This window comes from Dendrobium catenatum, unplaced genomic scaffold, assembly GCF_001605985.2.
Source record: "Dendrobium catenatum unplaced genomic scaffold, ASM160598v2 fragScaff_scaffold_1183, whole genome shotgun sequence".
NCBI classification, from domain to species: domain Eukaryota; kingdom Viridiplantae; phylum Streptophyta; class Magnoliopsida; order Asparagales; family Orchidaceae; genus Dendrobium; species Dendrobium catenatum.
Genome location: NW_021319645.1, coordinates 326,709 through 354,271, shown reverse-complemented (window position 1 = coordinate 354,271; position 27,563 = coordinate 326,709). Strand labels below are relative to the sequence as shown.

Sequence of the window (27,563 nt, the reverse complement as noted above, 5' to 3'; positions counted from 1 at the left end):
GTTGTGCTCTTATCTAAGAACCCCATTTTTCATGAAAAGACTAAACACATGGTGTGGTGGAGAAACTGTGTCAAATGTTGTGGTGAAGATTATGAAGGTATTTATAGAAGATAATGCATTTGATGTGTTAACCAAAGCTCTTTGAAATCATAAGTTTCAATATTGCGTAAACTTGGTAAGGATGGTAAAAGAGAAATTCTAGCAATGGATGTTTATCACATTTCAAATCAAAGAGCTAAGGTGAAGATTGTAAGATGTTGGTTCTTATTTGAAATATTAGTCCTTTTCTTAAGCCTTTGTTTTAGGCTATTTTACCTTTTTTCCCATTTGGGTTGTTTTAGTATAAATATTGGTGACTTGTATTGTTTGTGAATGAATAATAAAAATCAGTTTAGTTTTCTTTCTTAAACTGAGTTCTCTCCTCTCTCTCCCCCCCCTAGCCATCTAGGAGATCAAGTGGCTCTCAGTTTAGGCAGGGGTTGTGGTGGAGGTGCAACCATCTGGAAGAGCATGTGGCTCTTGGTCCAAACAAGGAAGCTGCAGTGGGGTGTGGCTGCGAGTTGACTGGTGATGGGAAGGACAAGAAGGTGTTATTGCCGGACAAGGTAGAATTCAAGAAAGATCTCTCTTCCTCCGAAGTTTTCAACACATGTGGGAATGGGGGTAGGGTAGGGGATTAATACAAAGTTATCTTATTATTTATGTATGAATTTATTTAATTTTTAATCTCAAAATCATATTATTTCATAATTATTACAAAGTTATCTTATTATTTAAATATTATTAATGTTTATTATGTCATCCGATTTAACCTCGGTCCGACCCAGTCCAACCCCAGTCAAATCATTGAATTTGAGCCTCTCCTTTCAGTTCTCAGGTCCAATTTTTACAACCTTGAGATCTATGACTGACACGCAATTTGAAGTCACTGGTGTTAGAGCTCTAAATCGCCAGGGGATAGAAAGTGAGTGAACTTGAGTCGCGAGGAAACTGAGCTCCACGATCGGTTGATTGTGATACAAGCTGAGAATCTCTCGAATAAGGCACTTTCCCGTAGCTAAGATTGCAAACTTGATAGATGGCACTTAGAAAGGTATGAATCCACCGCCTACTATTTATTGAACACAAAAAGGCATAATATATAATACACTGATCTTTTGCCCAGCTGCGTTTCATAAGTTTGATGACTGAGGTAGCTAAACTAACTATGTATAAAAGTCTCCTGCTTTCTCTGAAGGAAAAACAATACTGAATCTTAACGTTTTACTCTTTTAAGGTGACATTTCTAAAAGGAAACTGTGCACTTCTTAAATAAAACAGAACCGGACAGTACAGCAATTGTCAGAAAAAAAGAGTAGGATAAATAGAAAGGCTCTAATTTGAAAGAAATTATTTCGTGCAGAGTCCAGACAGCATGAGTTCAGACGATAAAGAACTATCCGGATGTGAGTGTACACAGTATTCATACATATTGTATAAAAAAAACTGTGTACAAAATTATACTCAGTGTACTCACATCTGGATGATTCTTTACCGTCCGGACTCCGCACGGAATAATTTCTCCTAATTCGATATCTCTTACTGCAGTTCATGCGCTGCGCATTGCCGCAGCATATATTGAACAATCAATAACGTTATAAATTATAAATTCATGCATAGATACATAAATGCACAGATTCTAAACAAATTAAGCTGGTAAACAACAAATTTAATGATTATCACCACTGGGGGTCATTTCCACCATTCTAATTTCCATCTGTTTTGTCACCATGAAACTAAAACAGCTAAAGAAACAACAAAACTGTAAGAAGACTTACACTATGAGAATTCAGTAGTTTTCTGCCACTGGCCTGGAGGGGAAAAGCCTTAGAAGAAAAGTAGCCAAGGACCACAAAGAAACAACTGCAAGGATCTGAAAAAGAACAACCAAGGAAAATAAAGCGTTTCCCCTTTCAATTACCTTCGGTGTCATTTGGGCTCCCTTCATTGAGAACATCAACTTCTCAAGAAAGTATGATCCTCTACTCAACTGATACAATCTGTAAACCTGTAAATTTTGATTTCTGGCTGAGAAACTGAAGTGAATTTCCAAATTGAAAAAGATTTTAGTTCGCATATACCTCGAAGATGATCGGCAGGACGGGCCAGCAGGAGGATTGTCGTTTGTCAAGGTGAAGCTCAAATGCAAATTGGACGGCACATCCGAGAAGAAATGGCGCCACCGCAACCGCAGCTGGGAGGGCGATGACAGGCCAAACAACATACACGGCGGCAATAGGAGCAACTACTTTGACGCCCATGGCGAAGAATGCGGAAGACAAGTATCCTTTGAGGCCGGTGATGAGACTCCATTGTTTTGGGCTAAAGTCAATGTAGGGACGTTGTACGTGATCAGTAATTGATAGAAAGATACCAAGTCCAATGTAAAATATGATCTCTGCGGAGAAAAATGTAACAATATCTGTGGAAATGGCAACAGTGAGATTACAGTCTGATAAAAGAACTGGTATTAAAGCCACAAATAATCATAATATAGTGTTATTCAAAGGAAAACTGAATAAACATGAAACTCTCCTTTGAAGTTGTGGGAGAATTCATATCGGCAACTACATACTCTAAACTGTTAAAAAAAAAAAAACTACAAACTCAGAAACTGTAGGACTATCTGTACTTCAGTGAAGCAAAGTATATTTCAAACAATAACTTAAGGCTTCATTTGGAATAGCTTTCTTCCTGCTTCTTAAAGCAGCTTTCTAGTACAACAAATAAAATTTTTATACGAGAAAACTACTTTAAGAAACAATAAAAAAGCCATTCCAAACGAAGCCTAAATGAACTAAAAATGAAATGTGCACAAATGGTGATCACGTTGGAATTACAACATACAATGGGATGCTGCTTGTAATCAGTAAGACAAAAGTTAAGGAAATAAATTATTTTAACAGTTTCAGTTTATCTGAGAAGAATCTTGGGTGTTCTTTACAACTAACTTTTGGAGTTTGGAATACCTATACTTTTCCAACTAGTTACATTGATAACAAGAATTCTGAAAGTAGCATAAACACTGCTTAAGATTTAAACACTGAATTCTTAAATGACTAATTAGTGTAGAACTATAGTGGAGATAATCATTACAGTTTAAGGTTGCCCAACCGAAATGTTGTAAGCTGGAGACAAGGATGGAAAACCCAAGCTAGTCCAACTGGCCACCACTCAAACCAATGTCATGGCGCCATAACCAGTGATCTACATAACAACCCATGGTAAACTAGACAGAACTAGTCGATTCTCGGAACATAATAGTGACAAACAAACAGCCAAGGGCTATCACAGAGACTCAATATTGGAGTACACAGGGCATGCCTTTGAAGAGAGAAAGGCCGGCCTTGAGAGGACTTCACGCAACCCCACTAATTTTCTTAAGTAACATGGTGATTTGCAATATTTTCCTTGCATAAAAAACTCCCATCACCAACTAGTTTTACAATCTTCAAACAAGTAGTTCAGTTAGTTCAGTTAGAGGCCAGAAATATATGATATTTATTGAGACGTTTGATGGAGAAGTATAGAGTGACTAAGGAGGATCTACATACGATATTTATTAATTTAGGAAAGTATATGATAAAATTATAAGATACGCGGTTTGAAATGATCTAGAAAAGAAAGGCCTTATTAATGTTTATATTCAAATAATTAAAGATACGTTTATAGGAAGTTATTACTTGTGTTCTAACACAAGGTGGTTTGATCTAGTATTTCATTATTTCAGCTGGATTACATCAATGATCAACTTTAAGCTCATATATTTTTGCTTTAGTCATAGATGTTCTTACTAAAGATTTGCAAAAGGATGAACCTTAGTGTATGTTTTTTTCCTTGATGATGATCTTCTTATTGATAAGATTAGAGAGGGAATTTAAAAAAACTTAAATTATGGAGGTCAACCTTAAAGTTTAAAGAATCTCATTTAAGTATATCTAAAACCAAATAAATGAAGTATAATTTTAGTAGAATAGATCTAGTGAGGGGCATGAGACTTTGGGCGATCAAGACATTGAAAAGAGTATATGTTTTAGATATCTCGGATTTATTGTTCAAAGCGATGATGAAATAGATGAGGATATTATTAATAGAATTACAGTTGGATTGTTTAAGTGGAGAAATGCATCGGGATTGTTGTGTGATAGAAAAATACCCCTCAAACTTAAGGAAAAATTATATAAGATGGTGAGAACTGCAATGCTTTGTGGCACAAAATGTTGGCCATCAAAAGAGAAGCATAAAATTAAGTTAAGAGTTGCAAGGATGAGGGTGCTCAGATGGATGAGTGGCTTCACTCCTAGACACAGAATGCAAAACAACTATAAATGTGAAAAGGTTGGAGTTGCTCCAGTAATAGATAAGATTTGAGAGAGCCGTCTTAGATGGTTTGGTCACAATGTCACCTTCTAATGACCTGATTATAAAAGTAGATGTATTAGATTTGGCTTATGTAAAGAAAGGTAGATATAGACCAAAAAAGACATGGTTAGAAGGTATTAGAAATGACATATTTTTTATTAGATTTAAATGAAAATTTGACTTTTAATAGAACATAATGGAAAAAAAGGATACAAGTAGCCAACCCCAAATGGTGGGATAAAGGCTTGAAGTTATTGTTATTGTTGTATTGTGAAAGTTGCAATTTTATATTAAAAATAAATTAAAGTTCTATAAGAGAAAGAGTGGTTTAGATCTATTTTTTGGGGGAAAAGAAAAATAACTTGCTCAAATCTTATTTTAAACAGTTTCAAATATTTTTTAGAATTTAATAAATTGAAAATTGTTTATTAGCTCATTCCACAAATTGTTATCTAATTTTCTTCGTTTATTTTTTGCAAATTAAAAAAAAAAATACTAATTCAACCCCAACCTTCCCCACCTTGAGTGTATTACACATTATAAGTGATATGGAAACGAGGTTACACCATCCCAAGTAGATTATATGTGTCATAATTAAGAAATAGAAACACCTAACAAGAGTATTCCATTATCTAATCACTACTATTTGACAACACTCCTAATTTTTGTAAATCGCATATGGCTATATTTATACAATATATCGATTATAATAAATAGAATACAATCCACCTCACAAATTTGAAAAACAAAATGTTGAAATTCCATCTAGTAAGTGGATCACTGATGAAAGAGAGTTCGCACAACTAAATGTGAATAAAATTTTAAACTACTTGCCTAAATCTAGAGATGTCAATATGAAGACAATCTCTGAATCGAAATATTTATCATCTTATTTTATTGATCATTTACTTTGCTCTTCGAAAGCATATGAATACAAAGTTATCAAGAGAAAAGCAAATGTGTAGGGTTTCAATGGAAGGAGAAGGTCATTGCACTAAGAACAAAAGAAACTGACTAAGCCAAAGATGAAGACATCATATTCATAACTAGAAAGTTCAAATCTTCCTAAAGAATACAAAGAAAAAGCATAATGATAAGTGGAGGCGCAAAAAAAAGTAGAAAGAATAATTAAATTGCTTCAAATATTATTTAATTTTAAGTGTAAGAATCCAAGTCATATATAATTAGTGTTCAAGAATCTCAAGAGCCAAAAGTAAGAAGATAAGGCTGAGAAGGGAGTAGCACGAAAAATAAGAGGAAAATACAATGTGACTTTTGAATTTATTCGAATTCAAACTCAAAGACTGAGATTGAGGAAAAAGTCACTAATTTATGCTTAATAGCCACTAAAGAATCAGGTGATTTAGATAGCAAGCAAGTATACCATTTTTTATAATGAACTACTTCTATTTTATAAACAATGGCATGCTAGCTTTAAAATTTGGAAAAAAATATTCTACATTCTAGAAAGAATTTTTTGCCATGCAAAAAGAACATACTATTTTGCTTGGAAAATCTGAAAATTTAAAAAATGAGCTACAAGATAAAGTTTTCATGCATTATGAGGTGATGTTCTACATTTTCGTCAAATTGAGCATGATCTTCAGGTCAAGGTTGGAATCATTAAAACGTGCAAATGAAGAAAGTATGATAATTGTAAAACTGAGAAAACATGTACCTAGTTCTAAACGTGGTTATACATAACATCACCTAGAATGATTTCATATTAGAAAGATTTCATATTAGAAAGAAGTTTAGAAAAGATAGGCTACATCATTCATTCCCTCGAATTGCTTATTATTCATGTGACATAATCAGATCTATTACATAGATGCGCACACATAAATCTCACTTGAGCATTTCTTATGAATGGAGACCTAAAGCCATTAGGATTCATTACAACATGCATGCATCATATAGCATTGGGGGACCTAAGCTAATTTAGGCTCTTAAAGTCCAATCTTATCGTGTTTGTGTAGGTGCTCCTTCACAACGAGACCAGTGAAGGCATGTCAAACTTAGACAGCAAGTGCTCACTTCACATAATTAGAGATAATAGAAACTTTATTACACTCAAATTCAAGAATATTGAAAAGATGACCCTTGACGATAATACCACATGAAAGGTAATTGGATCATCTAATATCGGTAAGAAAAATTCTAAAAACATTGAGAAGGCTCTATTAATAGACAATTTAAATTATAATTTATTGAGCATTAGTCAATTGTATGATAAAGATTTTGATTTTTTTCCTAACAAATGTTTACATATTTTGAATGATAAAGTTATTTTAAAAGATCAAGGTATGAATAATTTTTATGTGCTTGATCTAAATAATATGAGTAAGTCTAAAGAAGTATGTTGCCTAAGAATTATAATAAATTGGTATTGGTTATGACGTAAGAGACTATGTCATGCAGTATGAACACGCTTGAGAAAATCACACCTTTTGAGTTAATTAGAGGGGCACCAAAACTCCAATTAAATAATAATCATTTATATGATGCTACTTGTTAAGAAAATAGGTCAGGTCATCATTTTATTAAATTAAGAACATAGTAACTTCTGGATCACTAGATAGATTATAAATGGATTTGTTTGGGTCCATTAACATCATAAGTTTGAGAGGAAAGTCCTATAATTTCATGATAGAAAATGACTACAATAGTTTTACCTGGGTTTGACTTTTTGGCACAAATAAGTGAATCTTTTTCAGAGCTTAGACTAATTGCTATATGGATTCAAAGGAAGACAGGTTATACTATATCCACTATCCACAGTGGCCATGATGGAGAACTTGAAAATGAAATTTTTGAAATCAAAAGATAGGAATAAATCACAACTTCTCAGCTCCTAAAGCACAACAACAAAGTGGGATAGCAGAGAGGAAGAGTAAAATCCTAAATGAAGCTGCAAGAATTGTGCTAAATGAGTAAAAATTACATAAATATTTTTGAGCTTAAACGATAAATACAACATTTATGTGTTGAACCGAGTGAAAATAAGATCTAAGATTAATAATATGATATTTTCATTGGTATTACACATAAATTAGCCAATTGTATTAATCATACTGCACAATCAAGGGATCATGCCTACTTTTTTAAGGTTTCTAATCAAGCCACCATATAAATGTACTTTTCTAAAAACCCTTAAAAGGTTATTTGTTAAAAATTTCAGCAAAATCATAAACCATTTATAATTTAATACAATTAGTATAATTGGCCAATTTCAAGAAAAAATCATCTCTATTTGATCAAACTACATGATTGGTACCACACAATAATTAATAAATTTAGCCAATAATAGAAAAAAAAATCTCTATTTGATCAGACTATATGATCAATGACGTACAATAAAAATTTTTCGTGTATTTGATATTGAATATGCTTCTAAATTCTCCATTTTTATTTAGATAATTTGCTTAATCATAGAGTATGATATGTATCATTCAGTACAATTAATTTAATTTTGAATTCACCAATTTAAGGAAAGGACTATATAACTGTTATACAATTTTGAATTAACAAATAATATGGCTCAATTATCATCATCATATAGTATGATTAGTATCAAAATTATAATATCAAGTTTTCTAAAAATCAATATGACTTGATCTTTCGTATTTAAGGATATTATCTTCATAACAAAGATTGCTAAAAACATTGAGAGATTTGTAGAGAAAGACCTCTATTGCAACTTCTCTTTTATTTTGATCAATTGATTTTATGGAGCTTTTTTGTCTACCATGTAATATAATTGGTGGGCCAGGGTAGTTGTGCTTTTCTAGAAGAAGAGGTCTAAGAGTTTCTCCAATAACCATAAAGGAGGGAGGCATCTCCGTTTTCCTAAGAGCAAAAGAAGAGAGGTAGTGAAATTCTCAAGTAGAGAACTAGGAAAGTGAATGTAGTCGATAGATAGAACAACTATAAATCATGTTTGAGCTTTTTTTTTATATTTTATTACTCCCACGTGATCAATGATGATATTTGTTTATGTTTTTACGATATCTTGTGATGTGATGAATTAATCTTAATTATTATTAAAGTTATCATTTTGTATTAAAAGAAAAATTAAAATTTTATGATACAAAGAGTTGTTTAGCATTAAATTAATTTTTTGGAGGAAGAATATAACTTTCTCATGTCTTATTTTGAATTTTCTTCAAATATTTTTTAAGATATAATAAATTGAAAGTTATTTATTTGCTCATCCCACAAATAATTATTTAATTATCTTTGATTAATATTCCACAATTTTTTGAAAGACACCAATTCACCTCTCTTGGATGTGCTACACATTACAATTGGTTTTAGAGCGGGTTACTTATTACATAGGTTTCACCACCTCAAATAGTTCAATTATGGCACAATTAAGAAATAAAATGAATCTTTGAAAGGTTTTCTAATACCTGACCACCATTATTTAACAATATTCTCTTTAATTTTTGAAATGTAAGTATCGTTACATTTATACAACTATTATTAATGAAAAGGAATTTAATTAAACTGTTTTATTTATATATTGAAATTTGAAGATAATATGTGTTTCCAATTATAAAACGAATAAAAATCTAGAATAAATTATGCATTACCTATGAGGGCATAAATGAGATTAAACAGTCACGTATGAATATTCTATTGCATGAATATGAGCAGTTTCGTATACAACCGAATGAAAGCTTTATGATATGTTCACTTAATTTATAAAAATTATTACTTCTTTATATGCCCTAGGAAAGGATTTTTCTAATGTTGAAAAGTGAATCTTGGAATGCCATAGTGACGATAATTTTTAATCAAAAGATTTATTAACTTATTCTCTTAATCAAATACTTGGCTCTTTGATAGCATATAAACAGAAAGTTAGCTAGAAAATGGCAGATTCAACTGATTGATGGAAGGTGAAGATTATTGCACTAAGAATAGAAGAGACTGATAGCAATAAGTCAAATTGTTAAGAAGAGAAGATGATGAAATCGCATTCATGACCAAAGAATTCAAAATTGTCATAGAATAAAAAGAAAAAGTATAATGATAAGTCAATGAACAAAAAAAAAAGAAACAAAATAATAAATCTGCTTCTAATGCTATTTATTTTGAGTACAAGAAATCAGATCATATCAAATGAGAGTATGCAAATCTCAAGAACTAATAACAAAAGTACAAGTCTAAGGAGACAGGAGAAAGCAAGAAACACAAGTGGAGAACACAACAGGCCTTTTGGATTAATTCAAATTCACTCATTAAATCTCACTTGAGCATTTCTAATGAATGGATACCTAAAGCCATTAGGCATGTTAACATGCATTGGGTGACCTAAGCTAATTGAGGCTCTTATCCAATCTTATCGTGTTTGTGTAGGTGCTCCTTCATAACGAGACCAGTGAAGGCATGTTAAACTTAGACAGCAAGTGCTCACTTCACATAATTAGAGATAATAGCAAATTTATTACACTCAAATTCAAGAATATTGAAAAGATGACCCTTGACGATAATACCACATGAAAGGTAATTGGATCATCTACTATCGGTAAGATAAATTCTAAAAACATTGAGAAGGCTCTATTAATAGACAATTTAAAATATAATTTATTGAGCATTGATCATTTGTATGATAAAGATTTTGATATTTTTTTCCTAACAAATGTTTATTACTTATTTTGAATGATAAAATTATTTTAAAAGATCAAGGTATAAATAATGTTTATGTGCTTAATCTAAATAGTATGAGTAAGTCTAAAGAATTATGTTGCCTACAACAACAACAACAACAACAATACCAAGCCTTTGTCCCACTATGTGGGGTCGGCTACATGAATCTTTTTTCGCCATTATGTCATGTTAAAAGTCAAATTCTCATTTAAATCTAATAAAGAAAGATCATTCTAATATTTTATAACCAAGTCTTTTTAGGTCTACCTCTACCTTTCTTAACATAAGTCAAATCTAATACAACAACTTTCCTAACCGGGTCATAAAAAGGCCTCTGTTTAATGTGGCCAAATCATCTAAGGCGACTCTCTTTAATCTTATCTTCCAATGGAGCTACTCCAACCTTTTCACATATATGCTCATTTTTTATCCTATCTCTAAGGGTAAAGCCACTCATCCACCTAAGCATCCTCATCTCTGCAACACTTAACTTAGTATTATGCTTCTCTTTTAATGGCTAACAATCAAAACCATAAAGCATTACAGGTCTCACCACCATCTTATAGAATTTTCCCTTAAGTTTGAGGGGGACTTTTTTATCGCACAACAAGCCCAATGCATTACTCTTATTAATAACTTGATCGCCCAAAGTCACAATCCCCTCACTAGGTCTATTGCTACTAAAATTACACTCTATATATTCAGTTTTATATCTGCTCAAGTGAAAACCTTTAAACTCTAAAGTTGACCTCCATAATTCAAGTTTACCTTCAACTCCCTCTATAGTCTTATCAACAAGAAGAATATCATCGGCAAAAAGCACCAAGCTACATCCTATTGCAAATGTTTAGTGAGAACATCCATGACTAAAGCAAAAAGATATGGACTTAAGGCTAATCCTTGATGTAATCCAACCGAAATAGGAAAATACTTGGTCAAACCACCTTGTGTTTGAACAAAAATAATAGCTCCTACATACATATCTTTCATGATTTGAATATAAGCATTATTAACTACTTTCTTTTCAAGAACTCTCCATAGCACTTCTCTTGGAACTTTATCATAAGCTTTCTCTAAATCAATAAATATCATATGTAGATCCTCCTTATTCACTCTATATTTCTCCATCATAGCTCTCAATAAATGTATGGCTTCCATAGTAGACCTACGGCATGAATCCAAATTGATTTTGAGAAACATTAGTATCACGCCGCAAACTATGCTCAATAACTCGCTCTCATAGTTTTAAAGTATGACACATTAACTTAATTCCTCTATAATTCGCACTCCTGTGCATCAGCTTTATTCTTAAAAATATGAATTAAGACACTCATTCTCCACTGATCTGGCATTTTTTTAATCTTCAAAACAGTATTAAAAAGTTTAGTAAACCAAGAAATTCCTTCATCTCCAAAGCATTTCCACATCTCTATTGGAATATCATCAAGTCCAACAGCTTTTCCACACTTCATTTTCTTCAGAGCCTCTCTAACTTCAGTTTTACTAATACGTCGATAAAAACAAAAATCTTTATTTTCATTTAGGGTGCTAAAGTCACTAAAGTCATTCATATTTTCACATTCTTCATTAAAAAGTTTAGCAAAATATCTCATCCACCTAAGGATTATAATAAATTAATCTTGGTTATGACGTAAGAGACTATGTCATGCAGCATGAACACACTTAAGAATATCACACCTCTTGAGTTAATTAGAGGGGCACCAAAACTAAAATTCAATAGTAATCATTTATATGATGTTGCTTGTTAAGAAAATAGGTCAGGTCATTATTTTATTAAATTAAGAATATAGTAACTTCTAGATCACTAGATAGATTATACATGGATTTGTTTGGGTCCATTAACATCATAAGTTTGAGAGGAAAGTCCTATAATTTTATGATAGAAAATGTAAAACCCGAAAAAATATTGATCGTAGTTGTCGCACGCATTTCAATGCGCCACACGGTGAAATTAGGTGAATTTTCAAAGTCGTTGGAATTCTACGCAATTAATTTTATAAAATTATACACAAAATTTTGATCGAAACGGTATAAAGGACTTATAGTAAATTTTGCACGAAATTGAAATTAAAAATTGTCGAAGGGTTATTAAAATGAAAAATTACTTAAATGCCCTTTATGGTTATGAAAACATACTTAGGGGGAAAGGGGCATATGCGTAATAACGATCTAAATAATTTCCATAAGGCCTCTTAAGCCTTCATTCGGTCCCTCTTGCTCCTTACGGACAGCATGAATTTAATACAACTAAGTGGCTTAGCTGGCTTTCTTTCAGACGAGATATAAGTCCAGATTGCATTAGTTAGATCATGGATGTTAAGACTGTATGTACAACAATACATTTCTTATAGATTTAGAATATAAAGCTGGCGGAATTAGTATATTGTTGTCCGTCTTATCATTGGGTAAGCTCTCTATCTTTCAGAGGTTATAAATCACACGCATCCGCGTCACATAAACGACACCACCTCCATCTTTCTCTCGTGCATATTTGAGTGTGATGTCTTTTCCTTCAGTTTTCTCTTCTTTAGACCAGCCAAATGATGATATGATCCACGCATGTTGGATAGCCTAATTGAGCCTATCTTCCTTTGGATTAGAAGAGCCTATGAATCCCCTTATGCGCTAAATCCTTTGAGAGAATAATGTAATGTCCTTAACCGAGAGTTTTCTTAAGCCGAGGCTTAAGATGTAATTAAACACGGGGGCTTGCACCCGTGAGAAATCGATCCCCACATCAAATAAACTTCATTCGAGCTGATGTATCGAATAGGAAAAATCTCGTGATTTTGATCAAGTCATATATATTATTACCCATCGAGGTGTATAGGTGAAGGTCGATATCCTCCATGGTTAATTGTATATATGATATCATATGCCTTCCATTGGCTTGCTTGCATAGAGTGTAAAAGCCTACGACCGTTTTGTCCTACGGGATAATGCGATCGTATCATTTGCATAATATTTTCCGCTAAACAGAATCCTTTTGGAGACCCACAGAAGGCTATTGAGGAGATTGACACTCATATTTATAAGCTAAGTGGCAAGGGTGGCCTTGTGTATAAGAATCGGGAGGTTCAATCTTCATCCAAGGCAGGAAAGTCAAGTGAGGAGAAATCGAGTAGATCCCATAACTGATCTACAGAAAAGGTCAAAAGACCGTCCAGTTCAAGTTAACCGATCTATGAACAAGGTCAAAAGACCATCCATTTCAAGTCAGCCAAGACGGGCTGATCAACTAAGGAGTTTCGCAACGATGCAGGTTTCAACTCTATTGATATTTCAAATGCATGTAGTCTAAGCTTTGTCAAGGTGGATTGGCAACCAAAGAAGATTATTCACCTTAAGAGGACTAGAGGTGCTTGCTCCTCTCCTCGAGAGATGGAAAAAGAACATATAATTTTGTCAGAAGAATATAAAACTTTTAAAAATATGCAAAAAGATAAAGTTTTCATGCATATTAAGTTTGAGCTTGCATATACTACATTAGAATGTGAGCTCTATATTTTCATGAAATTCAGCAAAACCTTTAAGTCAAGATTTGATCACAAAAAGTTTAAATGAAAACTTAAGAATAAAAAATTACAAAACTACGAAGACTCACTCTAAGGCTATAGTTTTCGTTAGACGATGGTGTCACAACTCAACCCAACAAGGACAGGTCCTATCGTGTTGAGATGTGACAGGCAAATTCCAGTATGAGTACACTCTAAAATGATGTTACTGTATTGATATGATTTTGACAGTCTTTACCGATATTTTGATTTGATACATTATACAATTTCTGTATTGATTGGTATTACGGATATAATGATTGCTTTATAGATTTGACACTCGTACTAGTTTACTACTTTATTGACTTTCATACTGTAGTGTTTTACTATTTATATATTATACTACTACTGCATGTAAATTTTACTGCTTCTACACTGATTCAATGATCATATGAATATAATTGCTATGATTTGGTCCTTGACATGCACACTGCTTCTTTATCGTATTTTGAATTCAGTAATAAATTTTAGTGACCTGATGAGTTTTTTAGCTTATTATATGCGGTTAAATGATTTCAGACCAAGGTATGGGAGCAAGAGTGTAAGGCTGATCAGAATTTTTCATGTTCTTTTTCTTTTTATATTTTTTTTGTACTCAAGACAGAATAGTTATGATATGATTGTATAGATCTTGAGTATTGTATATGATTTTTTAGAGTGAATATAGATGTATACATTGATGTTTTAAATTATAGAATATATTTTACTATTTATTACTGATAAATGATATTAGATAACTCTAGTTGTTGTTTATTAAAAGATAAATAAATAATTCTTCTAAATTAAATTATGGGGCATCACAATTGGTATCAAATTGAGATGGTCATAATGTGTCTTACCTCGAGATAAATAAGTTTCTCAACAGTGCCGATGGACGAAAACGGCTCAAAGTCACCAAAAATCATACTTTCCCCCTTCACACTCCTCTTTTTTTTTTCATATTTCCTCTCTTACCCAATTTTTCCTTCTCTATTAAGAGAAATGAAAAATGAAATGCTTATATAATTGATTAGTGGAATTAGATATTATTAAAATATTAAAAATTATTCTAATTATTTATTTATTAAAATATTAATTTCATCTAAATTTTTTTTAAATTTTTAAATCCAAAATTCTAAAAATTATAGAAAAATATTCATAAATTAACGCATTTTATTTAGAAAATTATAATGCAATCGGCTTGTAAAACGGACACCTGATGGTCCCAAAAATCTTACTTGTATCAACATGTGCCAATTTCTTAAGAAACTTCAACCGTGCCCAAAAAAATATGAAAAAAATTGAGTAATTAAAGCACAACACTATAAATGTTCTAGCGAAGACGGTTTGTGATTTGAAGTTACAATGACTATGAAATAATTATTGACTGCTCTAGGTCAAAAACTTTCTTTAAAACATTAAGGGCTTTCACAAATGGAGTTCAAAAGAATCAGGGTAAGGTGGTCAGAGGATTATAGTCGGGTGACGGTGGTCTAAAGACCATAGTCGGAGGTTGACATAGGTTGGTAATTGGTAGGCAATGGAGATTGGAAGGACCCTAGTCAGCAAGCGATGAAGGTTGAAAGTTGAATGGATCATAGTCATGCAACGGTGGGCCAAGGATGTGGTCAGGCGTGATGGTCTGAGGATCGTAATCAGGCAACGCTCTATGAAGGTTATACATCATCTTCTTCTAGAATGAACAAGTTTAAATCATATAGGCTATATTATTCATTTCCCGGAGTTATTTGCTATTCATGTGGTATAATAAGACATATTGCGCATATATGCACACATAAATCCCACTTAAGCACTTATTATAAATGAATACCAAAAACCTCCAGGAATCACAACATGCATACATCTCACAGTATTGGGAGAACAAAGCAAATTTGGATTCCTAAAGTGACATCTTATAGTTTGTGTAGGTGTGGCAGCATGTCGTTCCTGAATAGCATGTGCTCACTTAGACTTTAGTGAGAGAAGCTCCAACATAGTGGGATGTAACCTAGGGTCACTTCCTACATCAACGACAACTGCATGGGCCATCTACTAGCAATCGATATAAGGCTATTGAGGAGGCCACCGTTCAGATTCAAGAGCTAAATGGAAAGGGTGGCCATGTGTATAGGGGTCGGGAGGTTCAATCTCCGTCCAAGATAGGAAAGTCGAGTGAGGGGGCATGGCATAAGCTGGAAGTCTTGTTCAAGTTTTTTTTTTTTTTTTAATTCATGTAACATAATTGGAAAATGATTTTTGGCAGGCTAATGTTCGTAGGCACCTGCAACCAGAAAAAGAGTCTCAATCCTTATAACTTATTTACCAAAATGGAGAAAGATCGCTAGATTTGGTACTCTTCCTTATTGTATAAATTTTTATTTTATATGCACCAATGGTCCGGCTTAACTTCTTTTGAATTTTTTCCCGTTTAGGTTGAATTTTGAATTAGATGGGGGCATTTAAAGAATATTAATAAAAATATTTTTTAGAGTAAGATTTTAGATCTTAAGATTTTATCTGTGCATGAGGATGCTAATGCTATGTGAGAAAAAGTGGCTAGTGATATTAAGAATATTGCAAAAGATGTGCTTGGAGTATCAAAGGGAAAAACTCCTAATAGTAAAAATAGTTTGTGGTGGAATCCAAATGTGCAAGAAAAGATTAAGAATAAGAAGATTTGTTATAAAAATTGGTTTAATTTTAAAAATTCTGATAATTGGGAAAGATATAAAGAGGCTCGTAAGGAATCTAAGAAAGCAATATGCGATGCAAAGACCTTAACTTTTAGTGATTTATATAATAGATTAGATACTAAAAGGGAGAAAGATATATGTATAAATTAGCCAAACAAAGAGATAGGAGTAGTAAGGATTTAGTTCAAGTGAAGTGTATTAAGGATGAAGATCAAAAAATACTTTTCTTAGAAGATGATATTCAACAAAGGTGGATGAGATATTTTGCTAAACTTTTTAATGAAAATTATGAAAATAAGATTGACTATAGTGACTTAGTATTCATGCCAGGTGTATTAGTAAAACCGAAGTTAGAGAGGCTTTAAAGAAAATGAAGGGTGGAAAAGCAATTGGACCTAATGATATTTCATTAGAGGTGTGGAAATGCTTAGGAGATGAAGTAATTTCTTGGCTTACTAAACTTTTTAATAATATTTTGAAGACTAAAAGGATGCCAGATGAGTGGAGAATGAGTATGTTAATTCCTATTTTTAAGAATAAAGGCGATGCACAGGATTGCACGAATTATAGAGGTATTAAGTTAATGTGTCATTGCTGATGATATTCTTCTTGTTGATAAGACTAGAGATGGAGTTGAAAGTAAACTTGAATTATGGAGGTCAACATTAGAGACTAAAGGTTTTCGCTTGAGTAGATCTGAAACGGAATATATGGAGTGTAATTTTAGTAGTAATAGAACTAGTGAAGGGTTTGTGACTTTGAGCGATCAAGTCATTAATAAGAGTACACGTTTTAGATATATTGGATCTATTGTTTAGAGTGATGGTGAAATTGATGGGGATATTATCAACAGAATTCAAGTTGGATGGTTGAAGTGGAGGAATGCATCGGGCTTATTGTGTGATAGAAAAGTAACCCTCAAACTTAAGAGAAAATTCTATAAGATGGTAGTGAGGCCTGCAATGTTTTATGGTGCTGAATGTTAGCCATTAAAAGAGAAGCATAATACTAAGTTAAGTGTGGCAGAGATGAGGATGCTCAAGTGGATGAGTGGCTTTACCCTTAGAGATAGTGATAAGAAATGAGCATATTCGTGAAAAGGTTGGAGTAGCTCCAGTAGAAGATAAGATTAGAGAGAGTCGCCTTAGATGGTTTGGTCACATAAAACGGTGGCCTTCCAATGACCAGTTAGGAGAGTAGATGTATTAGATTTGACTTATGTTAAGAAAGGTAGAGGCAGACCTAAAAAGACTTGGTTAGAAAATATTAGGAATAACCTTTCTTTATTAGATTTAAACGAGAATTTGACCTTTAATAGGACAGAATGGAGAAAAAGGATTCATGTAGCCGACCCCACGTAGTGGGATAAAGGCTTGATGATGTTGAGGTTAAATTTTGAATTAGATTTGCAAAGATAAGGAGCAGCCTCATCATTTTGCTGGCGATGATGATAATCAAGTGGTGGATGATGCATTTTACGATATTTTGCTGTCTTTTGTTCCTGCTAATGAAAATTGAGTTAGATGATTTCAAGACTAGCAGTTTTTCATGTTTCCATCAGATGTCCTGTTAGGTTGATGGAGTTGAAGAGTGTGCTTTAGTTATTAGATGAAGCGGTAATTTATTGAATTTTCATTGACAAAGAAAGCTTGTATTGCATCAAAGTATGAATAAGTGAGATAGCATATTGCCTTGTATAAACCATTGCTGATACTTGATAGTTGATAAGACTTATGTAATCGTGGTCTTGCTAATATTGAATTTTTATGATGAGTTTGCTTGGTTTGAACAGTTTTTCAGCATATATAGTCTTTTCTTTTTTCAGAAATGTTTGTTTAAATTATCAAATATGTACTTTTTTGTTTTCTAGAATGCTAGATACATGCTACAGACCTAGAATGGAATTTCTTTTGAAAGGCTTTTCTTCTTCATCAAATGAGATTGGTGTTTGATGTCTTTTTTCGTTGCCACATCTGTGTTAATTGTAGGGGAAGTTTTTCATACAGCAGGTAGAAAACTTTTGTTGCAGACTCAGAAAGATTCCTCTAAATTGGATCGGCTAAGCAGAAAGCAAATGTCAAAGGACGAAGTCAAAGATCTTAGGTTAAAAATTCCACCAAAAAGCAAGTTTTTGGCTTTTCCAGGAATGTTTCTTCTAATATTCTTGGAACGATTTCTTAGACGCGCACTCTGTGTTAGACTTCAAGTCTTGACCTTTCAAGAATTTATGCGCCACTGACCTCGGCCAAGAGTAAGACTGTAATAATTTTAGGAGCATGAGATGAGATTTTTGCCGAACCTTGTTCTCATTGCTTCCAATGAAAAAATATGGTTTCCTGGTGAGTAAAAACCCGTTAATAATGAATATTCTACCAAAAATATTAACCATTCCATCCACAAGTTAAAGATAAACTACAGGAGCAAATATTTGTTTTTTTTTTCGGATTTTTCAGGTCGCTGCTTTCCATGAATAGGTACTTTACTTGATCAGTCTCTTGTAAATTTAGATTCAAGTGTTTTCTAGTTAAGTTGGATAGATACTAAATAATTGGAAAGTCGAATAAAATTTTAGCCTTCATTTGGGACGATTTTCACCTGACTTTCTATAGCAGGTTTATAATATAAAAATTTTAAGTTCAAGAATTATTTGTGCTAAAAAGGAGTTTTAGAAAGCAATAAGAAAATTGTCTCAAACGAAGCCTTAGTCAAACAAGAAACAAGAATTAAGTTCAAAAACTATTAGCAATAAGAAAATTGTGCTAAAAAGGTATACTAACAGATGGATGCATGAGTTTCCATAGTTTCTTTCAAATTATTACAAAAAAATCGATTTTACTTTACTCTGGATCTATCAAACCAAACAAGAGAAATAATTCTCCTGCATTTATTTTGCAGACAACCAAACAGGTGTAAAGTATTCAGAATACACTGCATTTACTTTACACTGCATTTATTTTACATTGCATTTTCTTTTCAGGCAACCAAACAGACCCTTAGTGTAAGGTTTGCTTTCTATGGACCTTAGGATCCCTAATGGAAGTGAGATTTTCTATTCACCGAATAAAAATGTTTGCTACATTAAATTATATTCTAATAATACAATAATAGGTACTCATTATGAGAAATTGAGTGATATTAATTCGATCACCATCTTTTGGGATGTTGTGCCAAAGCATGTAATGGATGACACGAGCGTTAAACACAAAGTCACTCACTAAGGAATGTTGATATATAAGAAGTAAATTCCTAGGGGTTGTATTTACTATAAACCAATTATGTTGGAGATCAGTAATCATGTTAAGTCATGGTCGATTATTACTATTTGCCTCCGACATACTAGAAATTGCATTGCAATCCTATTAATATTTGTTCTTAAATTTGTGAAAATTTTGTAAAGCATTTCAGAGTAAAATGGGAATGCAAGTGAGATGAGATTGTAAAGTAGTACTAATGCAAAGATCATAAATTTGATATGACAAATGTTCATGTAACATGACCATTGAATTAGTAATGGATGCTTCCTATATCTTGCAAAAGCCGCTTCATCCTCTATCAATCGAAACCATTCATCCCGTTGAGGGCCAGATGATGATCCTACAACACACAAGCGCTTGAAAGAGAAAATTCATAAATATTTATAGATATTCACGGCTTTTGTTAAATCATACAGTACAATTTGTTATGCTCCAGATTATTGCAACGACACTCTAATAGTAATTTTGAGTGGCTCCATCATATAGTATAACCAATATCGTATAGTATAATCTATTTTATTCTAACCGTCCCATGACTAATGTAAACTACTAGTTAACTATGTCAAATTGTATATTACGACATGGATAATAAATTACGAACAATTCTTCAGATCATTTCAATCACTTATTCTTCCAAACAATTTACCAAACCAAATCATACAGTGCTATGTGCGTCATACAATATGATGTGTGATCATAATACGAAGTTGATTTTATTAATTCTCTATATATTTAAATTTTCAAGTATTCAGGAACCTCCTAATATACACACAAACATAACTAAACAATAAAACATAAGGAAAAAAAAAACATCAATCACAAACACAAATATTCATAATATAAGCACAACCAATACACATAAACAACTCACAATGGTATAGGCACATAAATCAATCACTCTCAACTAGTTATGAGTGCACTAAATCTTTCATTGCTGTATTTATAAAAATATCCACCAGCTGGTCTTTTGATACATAATTTCTAATAAAGTGATGACGTATAATATTCTGTTTTATTTGAGAATGTTGAATTGAGTTGTTTGTGATACAAATAGTATTAATATATCATAAGAGATAGGTATGTTATTTACTTCGAGACCGAAATTAAGAAGTCGCTTTGGCCATAAAAATTGAGCGACACAACTTCCTACAACCATTGTTTAAAATTGCGCAATATGAGGCTCGCCTCAGCGCAATTCCAGTGAAAAAAGCCTCGAGGCTTACGCCTCAAAGTTTTTTTATGAGGCTTACAGCCTCACCCTATTTATATATATTTTTATTAAAACTTACATAAATCCTAAATTAAAGCCTCAAAAAAATTGTGCTTTAATGAACCCCCAAGCTGCAACAACTTGCTCTTGACTTTCTTGACCTCCAGCCCTCCGTTTTCTCCATATTCAACATCGTCGTAGCCGCCACGGATCACTTGAAACTCGCACACCACCACCACTTCCTCTAAAATTTTAAGAGTATTAATCTAATCTTTATATTAATGAAAAACATTTATGAAAGAGGAATATGACTGAAATAAACAAATAAGCAAATTGGGAAACATTGAACTCCATAGTATGAGAGAGGGGAGAGAACAATTTGTTGTTATGATGACATCTCAAATAAATACCTCCTTAGTGATGACAGTGTAGATGAAATCTATGTTTTTGTCAACTATTTCAATTTTCTTAAGGAATTTAATGTGGATGAGTAGGGAACTGAGAAAGAAGGAATTTGGTGTTAAACTTGATATTATATGATATTTTTATGTCATTTATATATTTAATATTATTTTGCTCTTATAATATTTGAATTTCAATTCTATTATATGTAATTTATCACTTGACACTTAATATCTTGTGCAACTTTTTATTTTACATATATGTCAATTTGTTACTTCATAATTCAATAGAGAAAAATAACATGTCATTCTTTAACATATTATTTGGATATTATATAAAAAAATACATTTAACATTTATTTTGACTTAACGTAATTTTTTTATTTTGAGGCTTACGCCTCAAAACGCTTGAGGCTTACGCCTCGCCTCACGAAAAAAAAAACGTCTCAATACCCAATTATGCAATTTTAAACCTTGCCTGCAACAATGTATTATGCTTCTGCAATGAATAGGGCTACAGAGTTATGTTTTCTGGACAAAGAGATTAATATACATCCAATAAATTGAAATGTTTCTTATGTGTTTTTCTTCTCAACTCTACAACCTACAGAGTTTGATTCTCAAAAACATACTAGGTTAAATGATACACTATCCTTAGTATACCAAATATCTAGGCTAATTGTTCGTATGAGATACTGAAGAATTTTCAAACGCGATCAAATGTGATTCATTAGATTTAGCATGAAATTGTGCTTGTGAACAAACATTAAATATAATATAAGATTGATTGGCAGTCAAATATAATATGTATCTTATTATGCCTTTATATTTTTTCGGATTTACAGGTTTTCCACTAGGGTCTCTATCTAACTGAGTAGTATTGCTCATGAGGATATTTACACATTTGCATCCTTACATGTCAAATTGCTTAATTAATTCTTTAACATACGTAGTTAGGGTATTAGTTCAGATTGTGGATCTTATGCGGAGATTTGTTGGGTTCAGAATAAAGGCGAGGTTAACAATGACGAGTTTATGATTTTAGCTATTGGAAAGTTAAAAAAGTGAGGGAGGGGAGGTGGTTGCTATGGATGTTTAGATGAGTAGAGTGGGTGAAAAACGAAGAGCACAAATTTGGACTATTGAGGAAGCAATTTTATAAATAATATATAATATATATATATATTATATTATATATATATATATATATATAATATATATAATTATATAATATGTATGAGGTGAAAGGAGATGTGAGATGCGAAGGACGCCCAGAAATACGAGAGGTTTAAATTAATGGAAAATAGTAAATAAAAGTGAAAAAAATAATTATGTATTCATAGATAAGCCAAACCTTATCAAAGGAAGGATGAGATGAGAGCCATCATGCCAAACTTCAAGAAATAACCACCAATAAAATCCCAGAAGAATTGAATTCTTCAAGTTGATTTCAATACTTTATAATCTGATATTACACATCATTCCTATACATAAATATAGCATTCAGATACTTTTGATATAAAAAAATCGAAAGGCAATATTAAAGAGGGTCAGCCAAGGAGGATGCATTGACCAAATTCCTTAAATGCATGCATCCACTTGGAAACTTCAAAAGACACTTTATGACTCTTCATGCAAGCATCAAAATGTCAAAATGAAAACACCCTGAAAGAGCGTCAGCCATTGTCAATTGACTTTCATGGGGCTATGGAAAACTAACTTTGACTTGCTTGGGTGGGCTAAGATTAGCTAACATGGCCACCATTTTCCATGGTTACACAACACACAACACATCACTACAACTGCCTTATAATTCATGGAAACTAAAATAACAACATGAAAGCAACAAAACTATTATAGTTATATAAAGTTGACAAAAGGAGGTCATCCATTAATCATATCATTTTTTTAATCATATCATTTTTTTAGATTTTCATTAATTTTCCAAAATTTATCATTCTAGTGATGCATCAACAATGAGGAGCAAATTCATGCTTTAGAAGAGGCTCGTGCTTCCCCACAATCCACTATAAAATGCCACTAACTTCCTTAGGAAGAACTGATAATCAAAGAACCATGCAACCAAATTACAGAGGGCAAAGACAATTCTCCCCACAATGTCAAAAATAACTAAAACCACAATAACAGATGGTGTCTAAAATATATAACACATGATAATTGAAGTTATTCACATGGTCAATCATACACAAGATTAAGCTGTCAAATGATTTATATCCATTCAAGAAATATGAAATGGTTTCAACCTCATGAGTAGAAGGAGAACCCAAAATAATTAGAATTAATCGTTGCCATAAAATAAATCCTCCTAACAAAAAAGAAAGACTTGTGGAAGGCAAAGATTCTTCTAAGGTTGTAAGGCTACAGCAACAAATGCAACATCAATTGCATGTTAAATGCCAAGAGATCAATAAGTTACATGTTTACCGTAATGAAATGAGTGATATGATGAAAGAGCTATTCGATTAGCTTAGTCCAATAATATCAAGTGAATGCAAATGAACAACTACATTGTGAAATTCCCCTAGTCTCATAAATCCAAAAATCAAAGCAAGAAGTACTCAAACTACTCTTTTGAGTGCTCCAATTGCTCCAAAAAGAGGACCAAATTCCTCCAAAGGGGCCACAGAGGCCACTCACACAAAAGTTGAGACGGTCACTAAAACAATTAAAGACTTATTTTGTCAAAAAGTTAAACCAAGCATTGCTTCTAAGATTGTCAAGGCATAAGGGGGAAAATGTTGACCATATATGATCGAAGACAATCAAGTATAGTACTCATGCAGTATGAAGCCAAAATTTAATACTTTCTCTAATCCAAAACTTAATATTTTCTCAAATACTGACAATTCCAAATAACAGTTGGCAGCTCAATTCAAGGCTAACTGCAAAAACACTAGAAGAACCGACATCATGCTGCAATGCTAGTACATGAACAACCAAGCTAAATATTATTTTTGAATGGTAAGTTGAATTACCCAACAAGTTCATTAAACATTTACAGAGCTCAATGCTCGTCAAAAGGTCCATCAATGCTATTAAAGTAAATATGGTGAATCTTTTCTTGAGAAGAGAATGGACGATATCATCACTAAATGTATCGCAAGATGGAAAAATCATACCATGTGATTTGTTCAACAGCTCATCTAAATATATATTTCATAAAGCTCCTAATGAGGAACATTGAGGATCAAATAACCCTACCTCTATATGGTTTTCAACAATTCCTAGTAATAATTGAATAAGTTAAAATTTTGAAAGGTTGCCTAAATGTTAATGTGCTAGGACCAACAATAACAAAAATTCCTCCAAAAAAAGGAAAAGAATGTAACGGATTACAACCCAAGAAACAATTATCGAAGCCAGATGCAAATAGTAAGCTTAAGAAGTCAAACTGGATAAACAATTATAAATCCATAATCTAAAAAGTAAATTAAGAACGCCTGCTAAAATTCTCCAACTAAAGAAAGGGCAATTTATATAAATCCATTTCAAAGAGATTTAATCAAGCATCACAATCATAATCTCATAAGCCAATTGCCAACCATGTTTGCAATTAAGTAAAAATATTCATCACAACAATAATAGCTCTTAGCCCAAAAGCCAAAAGTCCAAGTTATTTTATTGATTCAACAAGCTCCAATAGATCAACACATTCTTAAGTTCAATAATTTCAATGACCAAAGCCAGATTTCAAGTCTCAATTCAAGAAGCTCAAGGGCCAAACTGGTAAACCTTCCAGGTCACAAGCCTAAAAGTCAAATGATCATGTCAATTCATTCAATAGCTAAATTGAAACAACATTCAATGGCTCAACAAGTCCAAGAATTGAATTGCACCTTTCACAATTCAAAAAGCTCGAGGGTTGACCTAGCAAAGTCTCTTAGATCATAAATATAAGGATTAAGCTACTTTGCTAATCAAACAAGCCCCGAGAGCTGAATCAGCATTCAAATCTTCTGCTAAATAAGCCTAAAAGATTAGGCTTCAACATGGAACTACATTCCAGTAAGCCTAATGGTCAAATTGGTGAAACCTCCCAGATCACAAGCTAAAATTCGAGCTATCACGTCAATTCAACAAGCTCCACTAGCCAAGTTGCACAACTTGCAACGGTTCAGCAAGTTGAAGGATCAAACCGCCTCCTTTCCCGGTTCAACAAGCCCAAAAGGTTCAAATCAAATAATTAAATAAATCTTCTACATGTTGAACTCAAACAACCATGAAACTCAGATGCATTTGAACTTGAAACCATAAAAATCATATTTTTCAATTTATAAATTCATGGAAAGAAGCGTAACTGCATAAGAAATAATCATACCTGGGAAGATCTACAAATAGATTCTTAAGCTATACGTTAAATCAAAGAAAATAGCAATGGAAGCAAGAAAAAAGATAAAATACCTTTCAAAACTTCATTCTTCACAAATACTTCAATAGAATTGTTAATAAAAAACTGTGGAAGCAGCAACGACGAAATCAATGCAAGTGGAGCTGCTATCCATAATATAGAACCCTTTCCATCCTCGAAAGGAGAAGAAACCAAATTCCTCGCTTCAACGAGTTGGTGACTCAATCCACAGAAAGAAACACAACCCGATTTTCCACGGAATGGGTCCAAATTGATCCTTCCAGAGGGCTCTAACTTCCTAAGAACTGTATACTCTTCTATACTCTCTGCACTCTTAACTTCTGAACTAGGCGATATAGAAGATACCAACTTTTTCCCAGGGGAACTATCTGAATTGGGCAAGTAGGAAGCTACCTTCAATGGAGCAACAATAATGGATTTCCCTGCGAGATAAGAAACTTATTAAGCTTCGACAAGGAGAACGTCGAAGAGGACCAGTGGTGGTTTCAAGGATACGATTAAGCACCTCTTGCAATGTTCCCAAACCTAATCCCGTTTTTTCTGCACCGAAAATTATCCTAGATAAATAACGAAAACATCGTAAATCGTTAGACGGTAGGAGATTGAGGAAAAGCAAACGCTAGTGTGGAGTTAAACTATTACTGTTGGCAAATGAGGGAGAGAAATTGAGTCGTATCTTCTGACGAGTGAAGGTGGAGATGAACGAGAGGAGGGACAGATGAGACAAGTGAGGCGAGGAGTGAAGAAGACGGCCGTTGAAGGCATTGCATCGGCCTCGTCGTTTGTCGCCTGGTCTTCTTGTGAATTGGGTTTTACGGTCCAATCAATTAAACCCTCCAAGTTTGAAACCTAAAACCATGAAGCTAACCTTGATGGGTTCGTTTGGAGTTGTGACTATCAAATAAGAGATCTTAAATTTAAAGTTTATGTATATGATGTATGTATGAATTTGTCTTAATTATGTAAAGTGCAGAGATGTCAACATGAGTTTTGGGTCGGGTTCGGGTCAAACCCAAAACTAGCCCACCTTTAACTTATTTGACCTTAAACCGACCAATTAGACAAGCATGTCAGAAATTCAGATTCAGACCCAACCCCATTAGACAAAAATATTAGAAATTCAAAACCTGACCCGTCGGATTCTCGGATTGACTTGACCTACTAACACACATGTGCAAGAGTGTAGCACGCGAGCGTTAAGCGTGGGTCGCATGCGGGACTACGCGACTGTGTGCTAGGGAGGGACCTCGCAAATGCGTGGGTGCTAGCGAGTGCATGATGGCAAGCGAGTAAGGCTGAGGTCGCATCAGTGCAAGGGAAACTATGCGGGTGCGAGCGGTAATGTGACATTACTCGAGCGCAAGTGCAAGCACAGGCCTAGATCGCGGGGGCGAGTGCAGGGAAAGGCACTTGTGCAGGGGCAAGTTCGAACGGGGACTTGAGCAAATTCGGTTTAGTGGGTTGACCCAAACCTAACCCAAATTTTCAAACCGTTCAAAAATGAAACCAGAACACTACTCATTTTTTAAAGGGGTAGACCGAAACCCAAATTTTTTTGATCGGGTTTGGGTCGGGTCAATAATTGACACCCCTACTCAAATGTCCAAAAAACGAAACATAAAACATTTGTCAAGGCCAAAGGAGATTATAGCAACTATTGCATTGCAACTAATTATGTTGGATTGCATGCTCTTTAATTGAAGAATTTAAGTTGGGTTTTGGGCTTGGATTTGTTGAACCAAAATGATTGAAGCTTGAGATTATCATAGCAAGCAACAATAGTGTTTTTGAATTACTGATGATGGCGGTGTGGACAGTTCTAAAAATAATAATATTGCATACATTCGCATTATTAAGGATATGTATGCATGAGCTGTTGTGTTCAAAGACAAGTTGGTCTAATCAATTATTTTCCTATTTCAGTTGAATTACATTAAGGATCATTTTTAAGACCATATCTTTTTGCTTTAGTCATAGATGTTCTTGTTAGACAATTATAGGAGGA

The 27,563-nt window shown here is 33.2% G+C and overlaps 1 protein-coding gene across 2 annotated transcripts; it reads right to left on the bottom strand.

The window, feature by feature from the left end:
• Positions 1-1,578: 1,578 nt before the first annotated feature.
• LOC110100155 lies at positions 1,579-26,386 on the bottom strand. 2 transcript variants are annotated; one of them, XM_028698938.1, is made up of 5 exons: positions 26,201-26,386; positions 26,064-26,098; positions 25,591-25,980; positions 2,121-2,461; positions 1,579-2,047 (listed from the first exon to the last, which is right to left on the bottom strand). In XM_028698938.1, the coding sequence occupies exons 1-5, from the start codon at positions 26,326-26,328 to the stop codon at positions 1,829-1,831; spliced, it is 1,113 nt and encodes a 370-aa protein (XP_028554771.1). In that variant the 5' UTR covers positions 26,329-26,386; the 3' UTR covers positions 1,579-1,828. The 2 variants fall into 2 exon arrangements, with proteins under 2 accessions (XP_028554771.1, XP_020683242.1); XM_020827583.2 differs by having other exon boundaries at positions 26,064-26,115; positions 26,201-26,385.
• Between the last annotated feature and the right edge of the window lie 1,177 nt (positions 26,387-27,563).

Coding starts and splice junctions, on each gene's coding strand:
- LOC110100155 (XM_020827583.2), bottom strand. CDS start 26,323: ATGCCTTCAACGGCCGTCTTCTTCACTCCTCGCCTCACTTGTCTCATC. Junction 25,981..26,063: donor GTTTGGGAACATTGCAAGAG/GTGCTTAATCGT, acceptor CTTATCTCGCAG/GGAAATCCATTATTGTTGCT. Junction 2,462..25,590: donor GAAGAATGAAGTTTTGAAAG/GTATTTTATCTT, acceptor CCATTTCCACAG/ATATTGTTACATTTTTCTCC.